The sequence below is a fragment of the Bos grunniens genome, chromosome X (assembly GCF_055505025.1).
Source record: "Bos grunniens cultivar Pamir isolate PY7600 chromosome X, Bosgru_T2T1.0, whole genome shotgun sequence".
NCBI lineage: Eukaryota > Metazoa > Chordata > Mammalia > Artiodactyla > Bovidae > Bos > Bos grunniens.
Genome location: NC_141194.1, coordinates 138,255,389 through 138,278,800, shown reverse-complemented (window position 1 = coordinate 138,278,800; position 23,412 = coordinate 138,255,389). Strand labels below are relative to the sequence as shown.

At 37.3% G+C, this 23,412-nt stretch overlaps 1 protein-coding gene across 8 annotated transcripts in view; it reads left to right on the top strand.

Annotated features, from left to right (window-relative positions):
* The window catches only part of STAG2 (STAG2 cohesin complex component), a 141,720-nt gene that overhangs the window by 40,224 nt on the left and 78,084 nt on the right, over positions 1-23,412 (top strand). For all 8 annotated transcript variants that reach the window (XM_086388163.1, XM_086388158.1, XM_086388165.1 and 5 more), the window contains 2 exons: positions 8,227-8,370; positions 12,582-12,660. In XM_086388163.1, the coding sequence (XP_086244289.1) occupies positions 8,327-8,370; positions 12,582-12,660 (123 nt within the window). In that variant the 5' untranslated portion in view covers positions 8,227-8,326. The remainder of the gene's footprint in view (positions 1-8,226; positions 8,371-12,581; positions 12,661-23,412) is intronic.

The following is a 23,412-nucleotide window of genomic DNA, read 5'->3' as shown; positions in this document are numbered from 1 at the left end:
CTCAGTTGTGTCCGACTCTTTGTGACCCCGTGAATCACAGCACGCCAGGCCTCCCTGTCCATCATCAACTCCCAGAGTGTACCCAAACTCATGTCCATCGAGTCGGTGTTGCCATCCAGCCATCTCATCCTCTGTCATCCCCATCTCCTCCCGCCCCCAATCCCTCCCAGCATCAGAGTCTTTTGCGTTGAGTCAGCTCTTCGCATGAGGTGGCCAGAGTACTGGAGTTTCAGCCTCAGCATTAGTCCTTCCAGTGAACACCTGGGCTGATCTCCTTCAGAATGGACTGGTTGGATCTCCTTGCAGTCCAAGGGACTCTCAAGAGTCTTCTCCAACACCACAGTTCAAGAGCATCAATTCTTCGGCGCTCAGCTTTTTTCACAGTCCAACTCTCACATCCATACATGACCACTGGAAAAACCATAGCCTTGACTAGACAGACCTTTGTTGGCAAAGTAATGTCTCTGCTTTTGAATATGGTATCTAGGTTGGTCATAACTTTCCTTCCAAGGAGTAAGCGTCTTTTAATTTCATGGCTCCAGTCACCATCTGCAGTGATTTTGGAGCCCAAGAAAATAAAGTCTGACACTGTTTCCACTGTTTCCCCATCTATTTCCCACGAAGTGATGGGACCAGATGCCATGATCTTCGTTTTCTGAATGTTGAGCTTTAAGCCAACTTTTTCACTCCCCTTTTTCACCTTCATCAAGAGGCTCTTTAGTTCCTCTTTCTGCCATAAGGGTGGTGTCATCTGCATATCTGAGGTTATTGATATTTCTCCCAGCAATCTTGATTCCAGCTTGTGCTTCTTCCAGCCCAGCATTTCTCATGATGTACTCTGCATAGAAGTTAAATAAGCAGGGTGACAATATACAGCCTTGACGTACTCCTTTTCCTATTTGGAACCAGTCTATTGTTCCATGTCCAGTTCTAACTGTTGCTTCCTGACCTGCATATAGGTTTCTCAAGAGGCAGGTCAGGTGGTCTGGTATTCCCATCTCTTTCAGAATTTTCCACAGTTTATTGTTACACACTGTCAAAGGCTATGGCATAGTCAATAAAGCAGAAATAGATGTTTTTCTGGAACTCTCTTGCTTTTTCGATGTCCCAACGGATATTGGCAGTTTGATCTCTGGTTCCTCTGCGTTTTCTAAAACCATCTTGAACATCTGGAAGTTCACGGTTCACGTACTGCTGAAGCCAGGCTTGCAGATTTCAAAAATGAGAAGTGTAAGGGACAAGAAATATTAAATATGTAGCATATATATAATGTTTGTGATCATAATAAAATGAACCAAAAATACTGTGCTTGGTAGTGGTGGTGGTTTAGTCGCTAAGTCATGTCCGACTCTTACGACCCCATGGACTATAGCCCTCCAGGCTCCGTCCATGGGATTCTCCAGGCAGGAATACTGGAGTTGGTTGCCATTTCCTTCTCCAGAGGATCTTCCTGACTCAGGAATCGAACCCAGGTCTCCTGCATTGCAGGCAGATGCTTTACCGACTGAGCTACAAGGGAAGCCTCTTACCTTGTAGCTTGGTAGTAGTAACTGCAATTCTGAATTTTAAGATTAAATTTCCCACTGTTCTCTATAAATTGATTTATTTTACACTATATGCTTTATTAACTGAACTGTATCTAAGTTACAGTTGTATCTCCATTTCAGGTGGATTATTAATAAATACTCAAGATTTCATTTAGATATGTTTTAGTGCCTTGAATAAATGTGAAAGTTCTTGATGTAACTAGAGAGCATATGAAATAAAAATGTGAATTTCCCTCAAAATCTGGGTGGGATTATCTTGTCTTTATCTACTTTGTTTTGACATCTGCTATTGCTTGAAATATGTCAGTGAGCCAGTAGTGCCCACTATGAAGTGGGTTTGATGGTAATACTACATGGTGTTTATATCATGCTGCATGCCATTTACAAGTGTTAACACATGGAATTAGCTGGTTGTTGTAAATTTGATTTTCAGATCTAGACACTCATTTATACCAGCTAATTTTGTCTCACCTCTGAAATGTTGAAAGCCACTCCACCCTCTAGTAATTGCTGCTGTTTACTCACGGTGACTTAACATACAGAAAGTTATGTCAGTGGGGCACATATTTTAAATTACTGCAGAAAGCGATAAATCCTGGTATTAATATTCAAGTATAAGTGTGATGAAGAGTGAACATTGACAATACTTTAAAAAGTGATTCATGGTCTAGCTGTTGACCTTACAGCCTGAGGTATGATTTTTAAGGTGACAGTATTTGATAAAACAAATATTTTACCTGTTTTGATATCTATTTTGTGATAGGGCCAGATACTGTCTAGTCAACTGCAGCTGGTGAGGCAAATTGGGGAATTAGCAGTCTTGGAGTTAGAAAGCTGCTATGTGTCACTATATCAGGTATGATATGGTATTTGGTGTCTAGCAGCAGTCATTGCAAGTATGGAGACAGATGAGAGGAGGACGGTATTGTGGCATTTAGATTAGGGCAAGCAGAGAGATACACACAGACTTTTTTAGGTTGGTTCAGGGCAGGATTCCAGTTCCTGGGATGGAGCTGGTAGATACAGGAAGAACGAGGCAGAGTATTGATCCTTGGATGACTCAGTCACAGGGTACGACTGAGTACAGAGTGATAGAGTAGTGGGTCTGCAGGAATAAGGTAGAAGCCTTTTCTCATCCCCTTCCCCTCCCCCCTACCATGGTCGCACTCATGTATTGTGAAGTTAACTATGGTGTGCTAAATTTCTACAGAAATCAGAACTGATGGTCAAGAACTGGGGCAAGCTGACTAGATTGGGCCAGGTGATCCTAATTGTGGTTAGGATTTGAGTCACATTTGCAAAGTATTGGGGAATGTGGGTAGACAAGGAAATAAGATTGCTGAGCATCTACTATCATACATTTAAAAATAGGAGGGGAACAGGTGGATGTTTCCAGTTCTGTCTGGCTTAGTTTCTGGCAGTGTATAGTGATGCCAGATCTGTGTAGACTGTGCCCCAGCTTGCTCCTTCCCCTCTTCCTGAAAGTAAAAGTTGTTTTTGAAGTGTTGTGGCATTAGATGTGTTCACTTTGTCCACTTAGTTATTTTAAAGTTTCTGTTTTTTTTTTTTTTTTGGTCTTCCCTTCCTTCTATATATTACTTTTTAAGTTTGTAAGGGGAGATATGTGACCTTTCCTATAGTTAGGAAATGTAGACAGGATTATTAATTCCCTTATGTATTTTGATTTCTTCTAGTCATACCTTCTCCAGATTACCTATTCCTGCTCTGGAACAGGTGCAACCATTCGAAATTTTTTAGGACTCCTAAATGTATTTGCAAATGATAATATGTGGTAGGTGTAATATGAGTATGCTATCAAGAAACATTTAGGTTAAAATTGTGTTGCTGGTCTGAGTATACATGATCATTGCTTGATTGTCATTCTCAGAAAGCTATTAGTAGAAATTGTGGCCCTGACGGTAAAGAATCCCCCTACAATGCAGGAGATGAAGGTTCGATTGCTGAGTTGGGAAGATCCTCTATAGAAGGGAATGGCTACCTGCTCAAGTATTCTGGCGTGGAATTTCCTTGGACAGAGGAGCCTGGCAGGCTACAGTCCATGGGGTCACAAAGAGTTGGATATGGCTGAGCATGCACAGATTTATATGCAAGGAGATAAACAGAGGGAAGAAAAACATCTTTTTGAGCAAGGAGAAATCTTTTTTAAAGGTTATTAATCATCAAAGGGGCAATAGTAGATTTTGTCTTTGAAGGTAGGTATTTATGTCTAATTTAATTTTTTGGTGAGCTTTTCATTTCTTGCCCTATGTATTCAGTGTTGCCATATATCATTTAACATGAGGAATGACAGTGATTTTCCTGTTTTGATTAAACATACTACTCCAGGAACTAGTCTGGAACATACCTTTGGGTTTTGTCTGGAATTCATATAAAAATTTCTGTTCTCTGCTAATCTTGAATAGGTGAACATAATAAAGATAATTTTATTATAGAAGTCAGGATTTCTTATAGATGCTTAACTTTATAACATTATGTACCTGAAATATGAATAAATCAGGTTTTAGCAACAGAGATAGTTTTGTAGTTCCTCAGGTAGTTCAGATATTAAGAGAAGACATTGAGAAATAAATTTCCACCCTCATAGTTGACTTTTTTTCTTACTAACAATAACATCATAATTAAAAATTTTAAATTATCCACATTTTCACCACTCTGATACATCAGCTGTTTTCCTTTGTGTTGTTTTTTGGTTAATATTGTATCCTAATACAAGACTTATAAGTTGTCAAAGTTGCTGCACAGTCATAAGTAGTTTCAGTGTATAAATATTAATTACATTTTTGTACTGTAAGTTAGTTCATGGCTGGACATTTACCCTATTTTTAAGTGTTTATATTATAATGATGGTGGCATTTCAGAAGGGTATATACATTTCCAAGATGTGATCCTTATAGATAGAAGAATGTAATAACCCTTTTGGGCGAGTGTTAGTTAAGGGGGTAGTGTGTGGTATATGTGCTGAATTTGCTAGCTTTTAGCAGTTATTTCTGCATTTTCAGGGAGAGAATTAACACACCAGCTACTTTCAGTGCTGCCTCCACTCCCCAGTAACATGTGGATTCTGAGGGACCTTGTTAGTGATGACTTTGTTTTGTAGCTTTTATTTTCTATCTTGAGACCCCTTGGGATTGAATTAAAGGAACTTTGAAAAACAATCATTCTTCTATAAAAAGAAATCAGAATTACTTTAAGGTTTTTAAACAATATCAAAGAAAAGCAGATTTTTTGTATTTTTTTACTTTTTCAGCAATGGGTGGGTAGTTTTAATCATTTAAGTCATTATTTGGAGTTAGGATGCAAGTATACTTATATATTTAATATATATTTGTGTCTATGTGCCAGAGTAGTAGTTATCCAACAGGTTTTCAGAAGTGGAAAAAGAAGAAAGTTTTTGTTATTGAATTAATTAACCTAAACACAATTGAATATTGATAACTTGAAAAGTATAGTGATCAAATTTCAGCTTTTAGATCTCTGTTTATATCAAAAGCAGTACTGCTGAAAGCGTTTACTTGAATTTAACATATAGAGTAAAAATATATATATATATAATCACCCATTATTTTTTCACCTAGTAATTATATATGAATATACTCAATAAATCTTTAATGACAGTGTATTATGCACTTGAGGCTAAGGAAGTGGTTTTACTTTAAAGTATATTACTCAACCTATCAACAAATGTGTTTGCTTAGGTTTCAGTAAGAAGCAGCAAAATCTAGTTGTTATTGGTTGTATTTTTTTCCCAAAAGGAAAATAGTGATTGAGAGTTAAAGCAAATTTCATTTCTATGCTTTATCCTCCAAAGCTGTTAGAATGTTAACTCTCTAATAGTAGTTACAGAGAATTGGTACAAATACTGAAAATCTCAAGAGTTTTTCTTTGACATTAGGTGAGAGCTCCACCTTGTGATCTTTGAGCATATTTCTTAAAAATTAATAACCTACATACAGTAGGCCTAAAATGTTGTGGTGAGTTTGACTATTAAACTTACACTTTTATTTGAGCTTTATGTATTCTTAAAATTTCTGGATTCCCAATTTAGGTCAAATGGCATTAAGTACATTTAAAGACTTTGTGAATTTTTAATGAAAATCTTTGAGGGAGGCAAATTGTACTTATATATAGCTATAAACGTTTAAAATAAAAAGGGAAAAATTCTAAGTTCTTCTTGCAGATAAAGTTTATATTCTTGAAAGAAAAGTAAAAGCTCAGGATACATGGACTTTAATATTATGTTTAATAGTAAGTGGCAGTAGGCGCTTTGTCTTACTGTTACAGGTAGTTCCATAAGGGCAAGGATCATTGATCCCCTGTTCATCACTGTACACCTAGTGATCACCATTACATTTAACACATGGTAGATACTTTTACTTGGATGGATGGATTTTTTAATATTTAGAAACTTGAAAAAGCAGGTGTTTCACTGGGATAGAGAGTTGGCTAGTTTAATAGTTTTTTCTAAACCTATTAGACCATGGGAAAATGCTTCTTTTTAAAATACAGATACCTTGTCTGGGAGATTTACATCTTTATAAATTCTGTTTTTCTTTTGTGTTTGCTTTGGTTTCTAATTACCAAATATGTGTTAGTATCGCCCTACTTTGAGCAAAATAATTTGACCTGGCAAGACTTCTTATACACTAGAAATTAATTTTGTGTTATTTAGAGGAATATAGTATATCATACAATACCTGTTTTATTTAGTGAAGTGAAAGTGTTTGTCACTAAGTCGTGGTCTGACTCTTTGTGATCCCATGTTCTGTAGCCCACCAAGGCTCCTCTGTCCATGGGATTTCCTAGGCCAGAATACTGGAGTGGGTAGCCATTCCCTTCTTGAGGGGATCTTCCTTACCCAGGGATTGAACCTGGGTCTCCTGCATTGCAGGCAGATTCTTTGCCATCTGAGCCACCAGGGAAGCCTGTTTTATTTAATGCTGTCTGCTTTTCAGAGCTGAGTCATTTTTTATGTCCCTTGGGAGCATACATTTATGAACTGTCTTTAAAGTCTGCTAAAAAACTGTGTATTAATATTTAGGGAATGCTGTGTATTTAGGGAACTGTGTATTTAGGGAATGCACGGAGTTTGGTTTTATAAAGCGTCCAAATGAAGGGGTGGGGGCAGGTAGGGAAACAGACACAGCAAGTCTTTATTTCCATTTTGTCATCTAGATGATGTGTTGATTAGAACTGATTAACTCTATACCTTTCCAACTCACTAAATAAAAATCAAAATAGTTCTCTTTTTTTAAAATAGTTTTCTTTCTAAAATAAGTTGGGGGCTTCCCTGGTGGCTCAGTCAGTTGTAAAGAATCCACCTATCAATGCAGGACATGGGTTCGGTCCTTGGTCTGTGAAGATCCCATATGACACAGAGCAACTGAGCCCATCTGCCACAATTACTGAGACTGCTCTCTAGAGCCCACATGCTGCAGATACTGAAATCCATGTACCTAGGGCCTGTGCTCTGTAACAAGAGAAGCTACTGCAATGAGAAGCTTGTGCACTGCAGCTAGAGAGTAGCTCCTGCTTGCTGCAACTAGAGAAGAAAGCCATGCATCAATGAAGACCCAGCACAGCTCAAAATAAATAAAATAATAAAATAAGTTGGGATTTTTAGGAGGCTGGAGTGTATCCTACATGTGATGATGAGTCCCAACTCTGATATACAATTACATATTAGTAGCCATTTATGATGTGTTTTAGAGATTTAAAATTAATGGAAAAATTGATCAGTTTCAATTTAGAGCATTCATGAGATGAACTTCTCATCACTATGTGGTATTTGAAGATTTATTAATTATTTGATATGTTTAGTCTTTAGGTGGCCACCAAGTATAAGATTCACTTGGAAATAAAAGCATAAAGTTTTAAAACAAAGTTATACATAAGATTAAAAGCTTCAGACCCAGCCTATTTTCTCTTTTATAGGCTTTTCATTTGCTTTTTTAGATCACCCTCTTACTGGGAAATTGCATCTTCCTATGGCCAGGCTTAGTTTGGTCACAAATGTATTCATCTGTTGTTCATATGACATTACTGGTATTTAAATTGATTATAAGTTCCTTGAAGGAATAGATCAATCTGGGCTAACATTTTTTTCCATTTTCCTGTTAAATGCAGGTGGTATTATCATGAAGTAGTTAGTTATTAAAAAACAGGCTTTGAATCTCTGTTTTTATTTTCTGTGATAGAAGAATCTGTTTTTAAAATGTTTCAAAATTATATCTTAGATTTTTAAAATTAGCTCCTTTTAACTATACATCATAAACAAAAGCTAGAGAATTTTTAGGCATTTTATATTATGGTTTAAACTTGTCATAAAGATTTTACAATGAGTAAAAGTCACATTGTGTTTCTAGTTAGGGCATCTGTCTTTTTTAAGCCATACTAGAGAATTATAACAAATTCTAAAAAATAATTGTAATAGAAGCTTCTTTCTTTGTATTTGTTGTTACTATTGTGGGGCTACAATAGTTGCAACAAATCCATATCTAGAAAAAGCAGTCAAATGCAAAGGATAGAAATCCTTATTTACTAAAACACTTTAGCAGACACTTGGAAATTTAGTTTTTGGGTATATACCCTTCCCAACATTTTTGGTGTGTTTATAATAAATATGGCATTTCTTCTACCCCACCCCCCATCCTTTTTAAAGGAATTGTCTGCCTTAGAAGAAAGACGCAAACCATCATTTTACCCACATAAATATATGACTACATTTCTGACATTGGGGCGTTACAGAAGATGATAAAGAAATGATAGCAGCTCCAGAAATACCAACTGATTTTAATCTACTTCAGTAAGTATATTATGATAATTTCTAAATACATGTTTTTTCCACAAAATGGGAACTGTATTAACTTCAGTTAAAGTTACTTCTGCTTGAGAAGATACAGTGTTTCAGTATAAGATAGCATGCATACTTTGAAATAGTTTATACCAATGCTTACTAGATTCTGTAATAGTAATTCCATGCCTTTTTTTGTAGTGTGCTTATTTTGTAATTTAGATACTGGAGAATTTATTATTTTTGCTGTTCAGTTCTTCGAGTCCATACTTGGTTTTACAATAACAACTGTTTTGAAGGGGGTGTCATGAAATTCTTACGTGTTCTCATTAGTAAGGAATATATACCATGCAATAGCATTTAGGATGTAATGTCAGATTGTCAGATTTCTGTTTAAAATCAAGTGACAGACTGAAACAGATGTAGGAGGTTAAGACATGCTCTCCTTTTTTTTCCCAAAAACAAATTACATGCTCATTGGTTCATAAAGTGATTTCAACATAGGTATTTTCTTTACCCTTGTCTTAAAAGCTGCTTATATGCCTTCCTCAACTTTTATTCTCATTACTCTTTAGTGTTTCATGTAGGAAAGAATTTGAGCTACTATTTGCAGTAGTGATTTAAATTCTAAGCTCCAGTTTCATGAGATGCCTAAGAGAAGAGTGAACCTTTAAACTGCTCGTGGACCCTATTAACTTTACACACACATATACCACACTATGTTTGTTATTAGGATCTTTAAAAGACTTGATTTTAAAACATATCCTGGTTGCTAAAAATTTTGAAAACGACAGATATCCTCATACATAGTGGTGTCTGGTGTCTGCTTTTTATATTTTATAGATTTTCATTTAAAAAGTAATTTTATCATTTTCAGACTGTTGAGTCTACTAGGATATTTATTACCAGTATTTCAAAGCATGTTTTTTAATATGATTTTAGTCCCAGTTTATATTGACTCTTCTTAGTTTCTTGAAGAAAGCTTCTTGTTTTTCTTTTAGTTTCTTTGAGGGAGGATATGGGATAATCTTAAAAAAAGTAATTTTTGGTTTGACTATTACAATATTATCTTATGAAGTTTCTTGAACGTGTTAATACAGTAGAGATAATTTTAAAAGTTTTTGTTATAGAGTATTGACTATTAGACTATCTCGAGTAATTAGGACCTGAAATAGGATAATCAGTTCAGTTCAGTTGCTCAGTCATGTCTGACTCTTTGCAACCCCATAGACTGCAGCACGCCAGGCTTCCCTGTCCTTCACCAACTCCCGGAGCTTGCTCAAACTCATGTCCATCGAGTTGGTGATGCCATCCAACCATCTCATCCCCTGTCGTCTCCTCCTGCCTTCAATCTTGCCCAGCATCAGGGTCTTTTCCAATGAGTCAGTTTTTCGCATCAGGTGGAAATAGGATAATAGATAAGAGGAAATTGCTATTGTGGAGGTAAACTAGGCAGTATTTGATTGGGTATGTGAGGTTGGGGCAGGGTAAAGAGAAAGGAGTGGAAGATTCATTCCTGTGACAGATGACTAATTGAAGTTTCAGACCACTAAAAGGTTAACCCAGTATACTCTGTGAACATATTAGCATATTGTAATTTCACCTAGGATAGATTTTTGTTGTTTTTATCTTAAAAACAAAGGGAAGCGATAGAGAAAGACAGACTCAGAAGAATATTTCTTCTCTGGTTTGGGAATTTTTAGACTGTCACCCTGATTACTCCAGTTTTCTTCAGAAGGTTTTCCAGTTAGTAATTAAACCTGTAGTGGCTCATTCTTTTAGTTGGGATAGCCTGGAGATGAGAATTCAGAGTGTAATTGAGCCATTGATTACTCTTTGGTCATTGGAATATTGGCAAAGACTAGTGATTGCTGACTTGGAGCATTTACTGAGCTTTCTAAGGGAGCTAGTGTCCCACCCATGTCTTGGGGAAGAAAAAAGTATTACACACCAGGATGCTTAAAAACATTTTCGATTTTTTTTTTTTTTTTTGCAAAGCCATTTAGGCATGTGGGAAGATTATTGATGACAGCAGTCTTAAAGATGTAAGAGGTGTGAGTTTCAGGGTTAATGTTAAGTAGTCATTCAGGTTTTGGTGCATTAACTATGGGAAATGGTGTTTATTACAGGCTATTTTCCTCTCAGCATTGTAGGACATAGTTAGGATTGCCAGTATCTTCTATACATTGCTTACATAACTTTGTAGGTAAGTGCTATAAATAGTAATTTTTTACCCTGCTAACACCTTAGCCATTATTTTACATTTATAAAAAGTATTCCTAACTCACAGCCTCTGGACAACTGGTTGTTATAGCAATAAAAATGGAAATAGAAGAAGTTTAATTAGAGAAGACTAGCTTTAGAAATCGGGGAAGGCAATGGCACCCCACTCCAGTACTCTTGCCTGGAAAATCCCGTGGACGGAGGAGCCTGGTAGGCTGTAGTCCATGGGGTCGCGAAGAGTCAGACACGACTGAGCGACTTCACTTTGACTTTTCACTTTCATGCATTGGAGAAGGAAGTGGCAAGCCACTGCAGTGTTCTTGCTTGGAGAATCCCAGGGACAGGGAAGCCTGGTGGGCTGCAGTCTATGGGGTCGCACAGAGTCGGACACAACTGAAGCGACTTAGCAGCAGCAGCTTTAGAAATATAGCCTTTCACTTGGATTCTATTTATTTTAAAAACAAAACTGATAATAGTTTTACACATTGAAAATGGTACAACTTTTATCTTCTATGTGTTTTTTAATTCTAAAAGCCTTTGTGAGTGACCCAGATACCAAGTATGCCTTGCTTTAAGCATTTAAGGGTGGGTATGTTACTACTATTTAGATAGATGGACCCAGTTTTTCATATATAGGAAGCATCACCCATGTATATTTAAATTGATTTACTTCCATTATCCCTTGGGCTTCCCTCGTAGCTAAGTCGGTAAAGAGTCTGCCTGCAATGCAGGAGACCTGGGTTCCATCCCTGGGTCAGGAATATCCCCTGGAGAAGGAAGTAGCAACCCACTCCAGTATTCTTGCCTGGAAACTCCATGGACAGAGGAGCCTGGCAGACTACAGTAGTCTGTGGGGTTGCAAGAGTCCAACACGACTGAGCTAAGCACGTATGCACACTTCCATTATGCCCTAGAAAATATGGATTATACACAGCACCCCTTCTACTCCAAAATGAGGGGCAAAATGAGAACTATAAATTGGTGTCTTAGAGATTAAACAGACTTCAGAGAGTTCCTTGTTTCCTGCATAAATATTATTTGTAAATGTGAAGATTGAGAGGTTGTCAGTTGTTCAGGGTCACACAGTTTGCTAGTACTGTATTAACTAGAAACAGTTCTCTTGACTAGCTCACTACCTTTTTACTTTATAAAAGATTTTCATCAGTTAGCATACTTCCCTACTCCGTTTCAAATGATTTAGTTTGTAAAAATGTTTATGTATAGTCTTTCAGAAATACATGTTACACTTAGATTTATAAATATTTTGGGATGATGTGGGAAAGGTCATAAGAGCCTTAATATTGCTAAAATTACCTAATAAAGGTTATCTCATACCTAGTGCTAAAATATTGGAGAAGGCAATGGCACCCCACTCCAATACTCTTGCCTGGAAAATCCCATGGATGGAGGAGCCTGGTAGGCTGCAGTCCATGGGGTCACTAAGAGTCGGACATGACTGAGCGACTTTACTTTCACTTTTCATTTTCGTGCATTGGAGAAGGAAATGGCAACCCAGTCCAGTGTTCTTGCCTGGAGAATCCCAGGGACAGGGAAGCCTGGTGGGCTGCTGTCTATGGGGTCGCACAGAGTCGGACACGACTGAGGCGACTTAGCAGCAGCAGCAGTGCTAAAATACAGTTTACCTGAGCACCATGATCTCTGAATCAAAAAATGAAACCAGCCATTCTAATAGAACAGCACAGTTCTTAGAGTTAGAAGTTTGAGAGCCCCTGTTTTCATTTTTATACTCTGGTTAAAAGTTAACGAGAAATGTTTAGACGTTTGTGTTTTAGATTAATGTTTTTGTGTTATATAATTTTATATGTTTGGTAATATGCTACGATATGATACTTTGGAAAAGCATCTTAATTACATTTAATACTAATGTAGTTTTGTAATGAGTTAACCTGGCCTTTCTTTTAGAAAATATGGCAAAATTTAGAAACTCCATTTACTTTTCTAAGACAGCTTTTAAATAATTGCTTATCTTTTTGTCATAGGGAGTCAGAAACACACTTTTCTTCTGACACAGATTTTGAAGACATTGAAGGAAAAAACCAAAAGCAAGGCAAAGGAAAAGTATGTACAGAATATATGTCTTTATTTTTGTTCTTTAGCTCATAATTACACATATGAATATATATATGCATATATATTTTTAGTTACGTCTCAGATGTTGTTTTCTTTTAAAAATGCTTTTTTCCACTGATAAGTATGGTAAGCTTTTGAACACATGTGGTTTCTTTGACTTCTAGACCAAATACCTTTTGATTCTCTACTTCTACTACTATAAAGTTGGAATTAATAAGTCATTATTTCCAGTAGTTTATTTTATAAAGCATTGTATGCTAAAGCAAAATGTGATATTCTATTGGTTTTATTTTTACTGACATGAGTAGTCCAATATAAAGCAAATTGGTAAATTTCTTTCTCTAAAGTACCCTAAAAATGTAACCTATGAGGTTTACTATTGACAGTGACTCTTTATGAATAATGTCAAGGATAAAAACGAACAAAGTGAAGTTCTGAGTCAATAGAATGCAAGTTTAGAGTATGAGTGGATAGCCTGAGAGATGTGGATAACTTAGTGAATGGTTAAATTATTTTGGAAAGTACCTTTGACTCTGTGCATGTGTAAATACGTTGTGCAAAAGATGACTCTTTTTGTTCAGCATTTTCTTTGCCAAAATGAATTCTGGATTCATATTTTCTCATGACACATTTACTTAAAAATGTCTAAATAATGCTGAAATGTATGATGAACAGAGTAAAAATTTCTCATTTTAAATATGTAAACATTTTGATGAACATACACACATATATAAACATGCATGTAGAATTTTACTTAAATGGAATCAAACTATGCAAACTGTTTCATTTGCTTTTAAAACTTAATGGTATGTTGTCAGAAGCTTTCCTATCAGTGAATTTTTCCCCTCTGTAATTTTTGATGGTGTCATAGTATCACATGTTTTAAAAAATTTTTATTTATTTATTTGCACTGGGTCTCAGTTGTAGCATGTGGGATCTAGCTCCCTGACCAGGGATCAAACTTGGTTCCCTTGCATTGGGAGCACGAAGTCCCAACCACTGGACCACCAGGGAAGTCCCATAGTATCACATTTTATATATGGAACATAATTTATTTAACTAGTCCTTGGAATATCTTTTTAGAGTGCACATAATCCATGTGTTTCATATTTCCTATGCACTCTTAGTCTCTTAAAAAGTAGTAGTATGAGAGAGAACATGTGAATGAATACACATGTTAATGCATGACTACCCAAATACAGCCATAATTCTAGTGGGTAGTTAACAGTTATTCATTAGAAAATCATTTTTTATTGGTTCTGTAGCCATCTTTCAAAACTGAAATTCTGCTTTTGGCTTTGATTTAATTTGCAAGTTGGGATAAGACTTATAGTGGCATCTGAATAGAGTAGTCACTGCCCTTGGTTATTAGGGGGTCAGATCAAAGATTTATTATAACAGTAATCATATTTTGACCCTATACCATGTACGTTCGATGCACTGTGCTAATAATTTTACCTATTATCTAACATTTGAACAACCCTGTAGATTAGAAAACTTCCTTATTTTTATAGACAGTAAACTGAGATCTGTTGAAGCTTAATGGTTGAGGAATTGAGCCCACATTTGTTGAAAGATGGTACTCTTAATCCACTATAGTATATACTACCTCATAGTCTTTTCTTAATAGGTTTTCCCCCCTACAAGATTAGCTTGTTTACTTCTTGTACTTCCAATATTGTCCGCCTTTGCATATTGTTTTTTGTAGCACAGCATATCCATTGAACCATTTTAATTGTACTAAGTAGTTTTGCATACAAACAGGGAATATTGAGGCATATGATAGATAAATTAAAAATATATAGCTCCATGTTAATTAACATGAACATTTTATACTTCTAGTATATACTTTGTAGTTGAGCTTTTCTTTTACCCTTATCTCTGAAATTTTTTCTGTTTTTTTTGCTGGGGACAAAAGCCTTTCTTTCTTCAATTAGGAATTAGTGACTTAGGTTCACAAAGACTGAATATCATTAACAAAATAAGGTAAATTAACAAGTAGTATCTCTCATTGGTTAGGAAGGGATTTGAAGTAGTTCCTTAGAGTAGGGTGGTTTTAGATTCTTGAAGGAGAAAGAACCCTTTATAGAACAAAGCATGGAAACATACAGTCAGTGGCAGTGACTATAGACCAGCGATCTGCAAACTATGGCCTGTTTTTATACTACCCCTGAGTTAAGAATGGTTTTTACATTTTTTAAGGATAGTAAAGGTAAAGAATATGTGACAGAGACAGTAATGTGGCCTGCAGAGCCTTAGAAGTATTTACTATCTGATGCTTTACAGAAAGTTTGCTCTAGATCATAGAAATGTGTAGATCTAGAAGAGACTGTCAATCATCTGTTCTAATCTGTAAAGATTTTAATACAACTCTGGCATTTTAGAAAAGAGAACTCTGAAATGGGGAGTGACTTTTTAAAAATAATGTATAAATTGGAGGTGTTTTATATTTGGGGCATGTGGGCAACTGTTTCACTGATTATGAAGTCTCCACACCCAACATCGACAACTTTCTTATAAAGGGGCTTCACTTCCATAGTATTTGTTAATTGAATGTTCATGATAAATAAGTGTTGAAGGGAAGGCCCAGAACAAAAATGAGATTGATATACCCATTCAAACTTCTTAGAATTGTCAATTCAGTGCAGTGATTTATAAGACTAATGATAGTTATCAAGTTAAAATGTTGAACTAATTACAAGTTAATTATTTCACAGAGTTTTGTTACTGCTGCTGCCCACTACAGTCTGTACCCTAAAGCAACAATCATATGAAGTAGGCACTGTTTTCTTTTTTTACTTTTATCCTCACTTTGCAAATTAGAAAATCTCTCTGAAGCATAGTGTGGTTAAGTAATGTGCCGAAGATCCTTCAGCTAACAGGAGTAGAAATTTGAGACCCAGTAGTCTGTCAAATCTACAGAGACTGTGCTCCAAACTGCAGTGTTACATGAGGTATATGGCAGCATAAGTGAAAAAAATCGGTACCACAAAGAGGCTGTCATAACCATATAATTTTACTATGACATGTGTATGGCACTCTGCCGGGGACCAGCCCCGGCTGAACCAGGGTATTCGAAGGAGAGACGGCGTCGGCGAAGATCAGGAAACAATTGCTTAATTAAACGTTAATTAAGGATATAAAGAGTAATAGAATGAGGATAGCTCAGTAGGAAAATTCAGTGGAGAAAAGAGGCTGAGATAAGGATAGCTCAGTGAGGAAATTCAGCGTAGAAAAGAGGCTGAATAATTCAGCCAGAAGGTAAGAGAAAGAACGACATGGTGAGACCAAGTTTCGGTGAACAAGGCCCACACTTTATTTTTCAAAGTAGTTTTTATACCTTAAGTTATGCACAGAGGATAATGGGGGAAGGGGTAGAGTCAGGCAGCAAGCCAGGCTTTCTTCCTGCAAACTTAGCATATGCAAAAGTTAGGTGATTTGCATCATCTTCTGGCCCGGAGGCCTGTTAACATTTTAAGACCTTTTCTTCAGAAAACTTATTTTTCTCTAAAGGTGATTGGTCAGGAGCCACCCTCCAAAAGCATTAGATAAAGTTGCATTCCTACAGAGCAAAGGTGTGGTGGGCTATAACAAGAAAAAGAATTAACTCAAGGGTCCCAGGTTACAAACATTAAAGCTACTATTTACACCAATTATATTAATCAATACACTGCCAGGGACACAGCAGGTAAGGGATATGGAAACTTAGCAGCAAACATTGGCCCAACAAGTGAAAATCCCTTCACCAATACAATTTCTAATCAATCTTTTAACTACTCAAAAGAATCTGTGTTTAGACAGTTTAGGACATCTCCTGCCTCTCACAGTTGGGAGGCTCCGAACAATCACATGAGGCCGGAAAAACCTATTCAGGCAGGCTAGAGGATTTCCAAAGGAGTTTGTAGGTTAAACACTGTCACACCCAGGAATTATTAACTGGAGCTGTAAGCTAACTTTTTTCAGAGAGGTAGTGGGGGACAGCCCCCCGTAAAGTCAGAGGTGTAGGTGAAAGCACAAAGCAGAAAGTAGGCAGACTCTGGTTTTGGGGGTAGATTGCTCAAGAATTTCCAGGGAGACTCCTGAGGCTTGATCCCGCCTTTGCGTATGCCAAGCCTCCTTCCTCATGACCTTTGTCATGGGTGGAGTTCCTCACGCTGGCTACCTGCAGTGATAGAATTCCAGTTGAGCTATTCCAGATCCTGAAAAGTGCTGCACTCAATATGCAATATGCACTCAATATGCAATATGCCGGCTCCCGGCATCTCCCCCTTTTTTATTTCTTAAAACAGCCAGATGCAGCTCAGTCGCGAGCTTTTGAATGTTCTGCCGAAGAATCCTGACAATACAAGGAAGAATGATTATGAGAAGCAAAACTAGAACTAAAGATATTAGACAGAATGTTTTTTCCAGAAATAAAGTTAGAGAAGGTGAGAAAAAAGTCATTAGCTGCTCCAGCGGTGGTAAAATCCAGTCGACAGTGTTCCAGGGCCTGTATTTGATTATGAACTTTCTCTAAGTCCAGGCCAATGTCAGAGCTGTTCCAAACACCTGAGATACGATTTTTGATTTTTTCCCATTCATAATCTGTCTCGTTTACCTTTAAAGATGTCACGCATATCCACCGGTAATCAGTGTGGCAAGACAGAGACATTTTCACTTTTAAAGCCTGTAACTCAGTCCCAATATGCATTATTGCCTCTTCTAAGGTCTCTACTCTCATCTCCAATTTTCTATCTATAACTTTCTGTGTTGCTAGAGTTAAAGAAACATTTTTAGACATGGTATCAACATATTGGGCAGTATGCACTTGTTGAGTCAATGATATTGCTGCCACAGTAACAGAAGTAATTGCTGCTATTAAAGCTGATATTCCTAAAATAAGTAAAGCCCACAAATCGTCGTGATCACATTAAATCTTGTAGTTGTTGTAACATAGCAAGACTATAGTTAACATATCAATAAGTGGTTACATCATAAGATAAGGTGGACATTGTAACACTATAAAGGAGCAAACATTATATTGAGGGTTTAAACAAGATGAGAGCATGCATTGTTCACAAGTCACTACATTGGGTCCACCAGTGAAAGTCACATGTACATTAAGTTTTCCAGAATCATTGGTAAAGAGAAAAACATAAGGAGAGGGTAGACAAGCCAAAACAGAGTAAGTAGAATTATTTTCTGGTTGGAGTTCGCGCTGCAGCAGCCCTGTCGGTCCCGCCGGGATCTCGATGTTTATCTTGCCTCCCCTTCAGGCGGGCTCCTCTTTTGTGATCGAAGCAATGGGGGAACTGGATGTCTGGGGGTCTGCAACATGGCGAATCAACCTGTCCTGGATCTAAATTGGAGAATCTGCATCCTGTGGAAAAATACAAGCACATCCTCTACCGCTAGTTAATAATGGGTCAGGACCCTTCCATTGTCCTGAGAGGAGGTCCTTCCATTTGACTAATGGTTTTGCATTTAATTGCTCCAGGCACCAATGACGAAGCATTGCAGTAGTTCCAGCCAGATCAGTATTTAGAATATTTATTACGAAAAGAGCATGTTGCAAGATTTGATGGGGAGAACTATACTTAAACTCCCCTTCTTTTAGTTTTTGAATTTGGATTTTTAATGTTTGATGCGCTCTTTCAACAATGGCCTGTCCCTGGGGATTATAAGGGATGACAGTATTATGTTTAATTTGAAACTTTATACAAAATTCCTGAAAAGACTTAGACGCAGGAGCATTGTCAGTTTTCAGAGCTTTTAGCAGGCTCAAATATGAAAAACAAGTAAAGAGATGTTGTATTACATCTTTAATTGCTTCCCCTGTATGAGCAGTTGCAATAATAACATGAGAAAAGGTGTCTACAGTTAAAGAACAAAGGACAGTTTTCCAAATGAAGAGACATGAGTTACATCCATTTGTCAGAGTACGTTAGGTTTGAGACCGCGAGTATTAACTCCCATAGGTAGACTATTATAAACAGTGGGGCAATATAAGCAAGAACGAACTATCTCTCGAGCAGTCTCTCTGGGAATTTGGAATTGATATCTTAAAGCAGTAGTGTATTGATGATGAAGTGAGTGAGAGGCTCTGGCCTCCTCAATCACAGTAGCCACTGTATTTCTGGTTAACAAGTTAGCCAAATCATTAAAGGCATTTTAAGGGCCGGGCAATCTGGAATGAGCCCAAATGTGTCCAATGAAAAATATTTTATTTGTTTTCCAAATTTGTTGCTGTAATTTAGTTAACAAATGAAATATGGTAGTTTTATTTTCAGGCAAAACCGCAGTTTCAATGTGTGGAAACAACCTGACAATATACTGAGAATCAGAATAAAGGTTAAATTCCTCATCTGCAAACATAGCAAAAGCCTCTATGACTGCTATTTCAGCGCTTTGAGCTGAAGTTTCCTGTATTTTTAAAACCTTTTGGTGATTTTTAGTAACTATGGAGGCTTTACCGTTTGCTGACCCATCAGTAAAAACTATCTGAGCATTTGGAATAGGAGATTGTTTACATCTGACAGGAAAAATAACTGGATGTCTGGATATAAAATTCAGCAAAACATGCGAGGGTAAATGATGCAAAAATTTTGACCAAAATAGTTTCTTATAGCAATCTGCCAATTTTCAAACATTAGAAGAGCATCAAGTTGTTCTTATTATATGGAATTACAATTTCTGATGGCTCTTTACCAAATAATTCAATGTTCCACTTTTTTCCTTTAATATCAAAGTAGCTATCAATCCTGGATAAGAAGCCACTACTTTTTTAGTTTGAGCGGAAAGATGGACCCACTCTAGGGGGCCGTTTTGCTATAAAACCAATTTTTTGTCTGGCCACCCCAATTACACCTATGGGGGTTTTAGGGCAAAGGAATTATCAAGCAGTTGTCAATTTAATTTTTAAAATTTACATTTTAACAATATAAATTTAGAGATATGTTAATTTAGGTCTAATGTTTAGTTTAGGTCTCTATAAATTTAAATAATAAATGTATAACCTCCTTATCTCATTTTGGTATACAGATATACCTAAATGCAAAATGTATTTATATATGGCAACAAGTATAAACTTATTGACATACAATATATATAAATCAATATACTTGAATTAATCTTATAATTAATATATCAATTCATATATATTACAGCAATACAACACACACACAGCCAATACCAACCAACACAAACCAATGTACTGTAATAATACATGTCACACATATATAATTATACAGCATACAGAACATATATCATCACAGCACATCAATCCATACCAATTAATATCAGCCACACACATTATATTACTGCAATATACATTTAATTATACAGTATATATATAATACATATATTGATTTATATACAAATTAAGTAAGTATAGATCTATAAATAGAATTAGGTATACCTTTATTATATTTTATTTATACCCATATCTAATTAGGCAAACTGTAGTTAGGCAAATATATTTATATTACGTATTTATAACAATATATAAAGTATTGTTAATTGTACCACCTGTTGATAACTAAGAAATTGAGAAAACCCTTCTCTGAGTATCTCCTATTTGAGACAGCACGTCCCTCCCCCATAGGGTAAAGGGGAGCGTAGGAACTACATACGGTTGGAAAGTTCCACAGGTATCCTCAAACTGCCAATCTAACATTTTTGAACTTTTAACTACTGTGGGGGCTTGAGGGCAAGTGAAACAAAATCTGACCCCTGAAATCTATCAGGGCAACTTGCCAATCATCACTACTTTGTAAAAGACTTGCAGTTGATCCTTATTGAGTGAAATTATTATATTTGCTACTTCTTTTCTAAAAAGTTCTACACTTCTTTTTTCCTCTTTTTATAATTAATTGTGCCACCAAGTTGGGATAAGATAAAACTATTTTTCTTGGGGTCACTGGTAGATGGAACCAATGGGCCTTTTTGTCACAATCACCCTGTAGGTGTATGTTTTATGGCAAGAATAATTTAATCTCATCTTTTGGTAATATTAATCCTAATTAACTGATCATTTAAAGTCTCATCTACTTTAACAAGAGCCAACTCTGTCTCACTAGTCAACTTAGAACTGGAATTAGGGTCACTTTTTAAGCAATTAAACAAAGGCTTTAAATCTGCAGTAGTCAGTTTTAAATGTGGGCATATCCAATTAATGTCCCCTAATAATTTTTGGAAATCATTTAAAGTTAGTAAACAATCTCTCCGCAGCCTCAAAGGGGCATTACCAGTTTTTAAAAGTTTTGGCAGACCTAAATATGAGAAGCAAGTAAAGAGGTGTTGCACAACATGTTTATAAGCTTCTCCAGTTATCGTTTTGTAACCTAAATCTGGTCTATAGCTTTTTAGATGACAAGCAACCATCTAATATTTGCTTGAATACTTCCAGCAACGGGGAACTCACTACTCTTCAAGGTTTTAAACTCTCCCTCACCTTTTTCTCTACAGCATTCCCAACCCGCATATCACTTTTTCTAATCTCAACTCATTTTCAGTAGTATGTGTTGGCCAGGAGCTGGGTCAGTCTTCCCCAGCAATGTTAAGAGACGTCTGTTCCTGTGTCTAATAGCCCTGACAGTTTATTTTCTTGAATTAAAAGATCTTTTAAAGGCCTTGGAGCTGTACTTTCCTGCACCCAAAAGGCTAGATCACTAGATCTAAATACTCTGTGGCTCTTAGCTTGAGAAGTCAAGTTTTTTCCTGCCTGATAAGGTAAAAGCAAAAACTGTGTTATTCTTTGACCTTTATTAATTTGCACAGTTTTGGTAAGCGGCGAGATCAAAACTATAATTTCTCCAATATAATCAGAATCTACCACACCATATACCACCGAAATTTCTTGAAAAGAAAGCGAGCTACACCCTAGCACAAGTCCTATAATGCCCTCAAGAAGGGGGGCCAGCCACTCCCCTTGGAATCGGAGCAACCGGCATATCAGGGGTTAATATTGTTGCTAAATCCCTTTACCGTCCGCTTTTTTCTTAGCCTGGGTGAGACCCCCCTGAGGGGGTTTTCTCCAAGGAGCACTGCATATTGTGCACGCAGTCTGTTTTAAAATCTCCACTGTTCAAAAAACTTTTTATCTTCCTCAGGCTTAGGCAACACTTTGAGAAACTTTGGGGGCAAAGTGGGGAACTCTTGGGCCCTGGAAGGCGCAAACGGAGGCGGCAGCAATGGCCTTAAATCAGAAAGTGGTGGATAAGTTGTTTTTTTTTTTTTAAGGTTTGCGCAGAGGGGGTGGGGGGGAGGGGGAGCTCGCCAGGGCACCTGGTCACAGCGTCTCTTACAGTCTCTCTCTTCCTCTCTTCCTGCTTTTCTCACTTTTTTCTCCCCCTTCATTTTTCGCTACCCTTCTCTTTCCTTCGTTTCTTTCCCTTTACCCTCTTTCTCTCTTTTTCTTCCCTCCTCCCTCTCTTTCTCTCTGTATCTCTTTTTCTAACTTCCTCTCTTCCTTTCTCAATCTTGCTGCATTCCCTGATTCCTTCCTTCTCTGTTCCTCTCTCCTTTTCACTCTTTAGCTTTTTCTCTATCTTTAGATCTTTCTCTATTTTTTCTTTTTTTTTTTTTTTTACTTTTTTTTTTTTTTTCTCTTTTTATTTATTTATTTTTTTTGCTTGGGTGAGGCCCCCCTGAGGGGGTTTTCTTCAAGGAGCAGGCTCTGTATATTGTGTGTTTTTTTTTTTTTTTTTAAAGCTCCTTTGTTTAAAAGAAATCTTTTTTATCTTTTTCAGCTTTAGGCAATGCTCTGGGAGACTTTGGATGTAAACTGGGGAATTCTTAGGCCCTGGGAGGTGCAAGCGGAGGTGGAGTAGTCGCCTTAAATCAGAAATTGTTGGATAAATTTTTAAAGGTTTGTGTAGAGGGGGAGGGGGCTCGCCAGGGCGCCCGGCCGCAGCGTCCTGTAAGCCCTCTCCTTCCTCCGGAGGTAGAGCACAGTCTCCCTCCTTTTCTTCGTCAATGGCAGAAAATATGATCTGCGCAGAAGGTGGAGACCCACTACCATCCACCGCTGTAGCCTCTCCCATAGGCTATCCCACAGCCTCATGACGAGGGTCCAGAACATTTTTAATCATATTTATAGGATAAGTTTTAGTTGTTTTTTACCTTCACCCAAGTATCTAAATTAACAGTAGCCTCTTTAACAGTTTCAAGATTACTTGTGTAAAGAGTTGCCATTCTTAGTTTCAGTGTTACCCATGTCAGAAAATTAAGTATAATAGAAGATAAAGCTTTTAGCTTTTAAAAGATCAGGCTCTTCTTTGGCCTTTTAACTTCAGAAACCGTTTTCTCTCTCTAAGTCTAACTCTTTTAACACTTTCAACACTTCCCACTCCTCTCGCCCTGTCTATCCTACAGGGGGGTCCGCGGCACCCTTGAGTGGGGTCCTAGCCGTCCCGAACCCTGGAAGAACAATAGGGCTGGTGACCCAGATTGTCCCGGGGGAGGAACAGTAGGCTGATGGCCCAAACTGTTCCGAGGGAGGAGCAGTAGGGCTGGTGACCCAAACTGCTCCGTGGGGGAACAAGAGGGCTGGTCACCCAGTTGTTCCGAGAACGGGGAGCAATAGGGCTGATGGCTCTGATTGCTTTGGGGAGCTTACCTTCGAAAGTCCCTGTTCGGGCGCCACCTGCCGGGGACCAGCCCCGGCTGAACCAGGGTATTCGAAGGAGAGACGGCGTCGGCGAAGATCAGGAAACAATTGCTTAATTAAACGTTAATTAAGGATATAAAGAGTAATAGAAT